Genomic DNA, 5,314 nt, shown 5'->3' with positions numbered 1-5,314 from the left:
TTACAATTTAGTAACTTCCCGGCATAAAATCCCATTCTAGTAAATGAAGGGCTCGTTTACTGATTTCAACTTACTGCAACCACAAAAATTTGCAGTTCCTGTTCCAAGATACATATGCACATTTAAAAAATACTGATGAGCACACCTGTTCCTCAGCTGACAAAGCACATCTACAATTACTTTTCACCTCCTCCTAGTTCCCTATGTGTAGCTACCCAGTGTCTTTTATGAATACGAATGTTTAAAAGCCATTTGCGGAAGAAATGGAAGTTCCTTATATATAGCTGGATTGTTTTGAGATGGGTTCTGGCATTCACATTACCTTTTTTCCTATGCTCTTCTTCAAAATCTGAAATTATATCTTCAACATAATGAAACAGCAGAAAAGGCTCAAGGTGTCAAGACTCCCATGTACTCTTCAGTACTTTGACCCTCGAGGACCAAAGCAAGAAGTCACTGACACATATAACAAGAGCTCACTGCAGTGTTTAGCCTGATTCCATCAGGCAGAAGCTGCTTATGACTGATGCTACCCTCAAGTGTCAATATGCAGCATCCATCCCAAGGAACTCTGACTAAAGTTAGTCATCTTTATTCTCCCAGTAAAGATAAAAGATCTACAAATATATTTCAGGTTTGTACATTCTATGAAATAATTAATTTGCTATATAAATTTTCATTTAGAATAAAGCAAGTTTGCCCCTATAGAAAAGTGGTCCTACAAAACACAGTATTTCCATTTGCTTGGAATAAAACAGATTCAATGCTACTTTTCAGATAAGAAATCCATTAGATCTTGTTCTGCAAAAGCAATCTTGCACTGATAACAACTTCAAATCCAACAACTGATAATTTAATGTTCTATTCCCCTTTTTCTAGCAATTACAAGTTGCTTGAAAATGAAATTACAGTTAATATTTCTCCCCAGTGAGGCGGTCTGACATGATGTGTAAATGCTTACATTGCCCTGTAAGTCAGTTCTTCCCAGAAGAGATGGGCTGGCAGCATGAAAATAATTAAATGCCAATATACAACTGGCCTCTTTTATGAAAAATAAACAGGCACAAAGACAAACTGTTCCGCTGCTTATACTAACCAACAAATGTTGAGATGCCTATTTTAAATAAAGCAATGAGGCTGCAAGTGCGGTTTACTGACTTCCATAAACTCAGTTTAACAATTTAGAATGTTTTCAGAACTAAAGTTCTTATTCCTCTGATGATTCTTCATCTGCATTGACCTTCTCTCTTTGGAGACACATAAATGCTGACTTCGCTGTGCCATCTCCACTCTGTTGGGAAAAGCAAATGAAGGTAGCCCAGACAAAGCCACAGAGCCCAGTGTAAGCTGTTCGCAGGTAAACAGGGACCAAAATGAAGTTTGACAGCTGTGTTGGAAGGAGAAAGAGCTCAGTTAGTGCTCCAGGCATTGTTAGGTCTTACACCTACACACCCAATGACTCCACTGACTTCTCACTGGGTTAGATATACTATGAATGCATCGGACCAGGTTTTCGGAGAAAGAAAGGCTCACTGAGTTACCCTAAAAACTCACCTGCACAAAAGGCCAGTACATCAGTCCTGTCTGAAATGAAAAGGAACCGTGTGTTATTCTTACAGATTCAATCAAAAAGATTCATTCTTTTCTTACCACACTTAGCAAAGACCAAACCATATTTAAGTAAAGTTAATAAAAGCTGTTAAATTGTAAATTAAGCTGCGTAATTTAGAAGTTGCAGTGTTAAACTTCTAACCATCTTCATGAGCCTCTCTGCTTCAAGTTTCTCAAACACATTATTCTAACTCTTTTTAAATACAAAACTCTAAGCTTGGTTAGGTCTTCATAGTCACCTGACACCAGATACATAAGCACATTTACCAGATGGATGGACAAATGTTTAAATATGTGAACATTCTTTTCAGCTATGAATGAGAAATACCACTGAACACTACTTATTTCACACTCATTGCATTTATTTGCAACGTTCCTTCTAGTTACTCATACATGTAAGGCTTTTCTGGAAAAATCAGTGGATAACTTACTCATAGAACATAAGGTCAATAGAAACCTTATGTTTTGATAGGATATAGTGGGCACTGTTTTTAGAATCATCCTCCATAGGAATAAAAATAATCCTTTTCTATCCTACCTATATAGTTCCACAGTGTGAAGAGAAATTCACATTGCAACACAGTTTCTCTTTCTCTTGTATTTTCTCTGCTATTCTATCGTTCTTGCACCTGAGATATCTTTAAAATTCTTAATTTGCTCAGCTCTGAGGTAACATGGATAATTTTCTCCTGTGTATGCAGAAATGCAAACCAAACCTAGCTATTTATACCAAAGTCATCTTAAGACAAGGGATTGTGTTTCTGAAAGTGAGAAGACTGTCACCAAAAGGTATAGGCTGAAAACGATTCCAAAAAAAGATGTCTCTGTAACTAATAATTTTAACAGGTGTTCATTTAAGTGTTGTCAACAGCATTACTGTGGGTACTTCTTAAGAGAAAAGGTAGTACAGTCTGTATCAGTGTTGTATTGTAGGGCTCTCATTCAAACAGAGCTGGGTGCAACTGATGTTATATATATAAACATTGTACATTTTTTAAATAGCATCATTTCACCCATCTGGCAGTAGTGCCTGATCCAGACTACCCTGACTTCACATCACTGCTGGTACGTAAAGCCTCCTACGCATAATCAAATAATTGAGTGAGAGAAAGGCTGTTGGAGGAAGGAATATTTCTAGTATTCTATCCAATAATAGTATTTTTATGCTTAGCTGGGAGATAAATTAATTGCTTGCCTCACCTTATATGTATTCCAAAATTTCTTTTTACAGTCTGAAAAGATGTCCTCTTTCCTCTGAAGGATGCTCATACCTAATGGCAAAATATTTACAACAATCAGAAAAAATGCAAAAATGAAATGTTCACTTTTTCCAATGCTATCCCAAACTCTTCTCAAACTATAATAACTTTGAAAGAAAAGCTGATCCCATTACAAAGGAAAAAAAACATTTTGGCTACCTAATAGTGCTGCATCGAATTCCCTGATCTATTGACTTGGCTCTAGCACTGACATCATAAGTCAGCTGGAATATACAGTACAGGTGGTGCATCATATCTGTTCCACTGCCACATAATTCACCGGTGGTACAGCAGCGGAACAGATATGATGGAAGTACCTTTTACACCCCTGTGATACAGAGAATAAAGCATTCTTGTGCATTGTTGAATTGTCAGAAGTGGCTCAGATCCTTGAAGGAGTTTAGGTGTTTACAGATCACTGAAGTCAGTGGACAAGGGCACCCAATTTTTTTTTTGTTATTATTATTTTGGCCATAATCAATATGTGATATTTTTACCTTCACAAATAACTACATCAAATCCAAATTCTAGAATTGACAAGCAGAACGGTTTCCAAAACTACTTGTTTAACCCTCCACATACAGCTTTACAAAATTTTAAATAAATTCTAGCTGATCCAAATTCCTCTTGATTCCAGGAAAACACAGCCTCAAAACAGGCTCCCATCATTACACCCAAGATTAAGAGAAAAGCAGTATGACTTGAAATTACATATTAGACACATGCAAACTGGAAATTAAATGAATGAATTCCCATCGCATGAAATATTTAAAGGGTTCAAATTAATAAACCCTTTAAACAGTGTTTCATGTGATGAGAATATTCAGATGTCAAATTAAGGCCACATCTTTCTAAGACATGTAGCAGCTCCTCAAAGATGACCCACCTTAGCTGGAAGATGTGACCAATCTCAAGCAAAGGTATTAGACAACATGTTTTTCACAAATTGATCTAAAATCAAAAGCTATGCATTCGTACATAAGCAGAGGCCCAAAGTTCCTTAGTCCAACTCATGTATCTTTCTAGATATTTTCATGTCACGCGGTTGTGAGCCTCTCTCAATGAATGCATTATTTTGCTGAATCCATCATGCTGCTACCCAGTGTAAGGATTTTTACCATCCCTTTTGCGGCCCTTAAAATCCTTCTGGACCTTGGGCAATTCTCTGCTGACACCCTGACACAGGCAGACAGGACTTTGAGAGTAGCTGGGGTGTGACTTCTTCCTTCACTTCATTTATCTTCAGTCACAAATGGAATGATTTCCCTGTCGATGTCATAAAACGCAGAACTCCCAATGCCAGGGAAGAGAGCACCTGTCCTGTTCCTCTTCCACATGAAGTTTAAATGAAGTGAGCGCCTTGTTTTACACCCGTCTCACCTACTCTTCTGACTCCATCATGTTTATTTTTGAAATAGATACTCGTCTTCTCTAAAGTCTCATCTTCCTAGCTTTGGAGACCATACATTAGTAGTACGCTGTCTTTGCAGCACAGTTTATTTGCTGAGCTATAGCATCTCCTGAGATTTACAGTTAATTGTGTTTTGGGAATGAGACAGCTGGTGCTGAGCGCCGAGGGGGCGATCCCAGCAGAGGTGCGCGGTACGGCCCCTGCGAGGCGCGCTGAATTCTGTCACCGAGCAGCTGCCCCGGGCCCACGGCAGGACCCCGCTCGGCCCCGCGCTGCCCGACGGCACAGAGGCCGTGCGCCGTGCTGCCCGGGCCCTGTGCCCGCCCCCCCGGCACGCACCGAGCCCCGCACCGGCGCTGCCGCGGGCGCCCGTACCCTGCCAACCCCGTCCATTGCGGGCGAGCAGCCCTCACCGGGGCTGCCGGCGGCACTCACCTGTGTAGAAGGCGAGGACGGCGACGGGGGCGCCGAGCAGCTGGTCGCAGAGCACCTTGCCGAGGACTGCGGGCGGGCGGCGCCCGGGCAGCGCCCGCTCCAGCGCCCGCAGCCAGACGTAGCTGAAGTTGCCGTGGAAGGCGAGGGCCACCAGCGCTACGCGCCGCGTCTGCGCCCAGTCGGGCGGCTGCCCCCGCCGCCGCCACAGCTGCTGGGCCGCGTCGCCCGCCGCGAAGAGCCCGCCGTAGAGCAGCACGTTGCAGAGCCAGGGGAAGCGGCGCACACCGCCGCGCAGCAGCGCCCCAGCCATCGCCCGCCGCCGCTTCCGCCTGCCGCCGCCGCCGCTTCCCCGTGCGCCCGCCCGCCGCCGCCCCGGCCCCGCCGCCGCCCCGGCCCCGCCATCGCCGCCGCCCCCGCGCCCCTCGGTGCTCCCCCCCCGCCGGGCCTGCCCCTGCCCGGGAAGGCCGGCACGCCACGGTCTGGCCGCGCCGGTCTCCGCTGGGCCCGCGGGTGGACGCTGGCCACCCGCTCTCCGGCGGGTGGGCTGGTTTTGCGAGTGGCTGTGCGTTCGCTGGGAAGCGGCGGGCGCTGCGCCGCC

At 44.4% G+C, this 5,314-nt stretch overlaps 1 protein-coding gene across 1 annotated transcript; it reads right to left on the bottom strand.

Annotated features, from left to right (window-relative positions):
* Positions 1 to 570: 570 nt before the first annotated feature.
* MPV17L (MPV17 mitochondrial inner membrane protein like) lies at positions 571 to 5,072 on the bottom strand. The gene is made up of 4 exons (XM_040592802.1): positions 4,717 to 5,072; positions 2,812 to 2,882; positions 1,555 to 1,584; positions 571 to 1,387 (listed from the first exon to the last, which is right to left on the bottom strand). The coding sequence occupies exons 1-4, from the start codon at positions 5,024 to 5,026 to the stop codon at positions 1,208 to 1,210; spliced, it is 591 nt and encodes a 196-aa protein (XP_040448736.1). The 5' UTR covers positions 5,027 to 5,072; the 3' UTR covers positions 571 to 1,207.
* Positions 5,073 to 5,314: the final 242 nt, after the last annotated feature.

The sequence above is a fragment of the Falco naumanni genome, chromosome 4 (assembly GCF_017639655.2).
Source record: "Falco naumanni isolate bFalNau1 chromosome 4, bFalNau1.pat, whole genome shotgun sequence".
Classification (NCBI taxonomy): domain Eukaryota; kingdom Metazoa; phylum Chordata; class Aves; order Falconiformes; family Falconidae; genus Falco; species Falco naumanni.
This window is presented reverse-complemented; position numbering and strand designations above follow the sequence as displayed.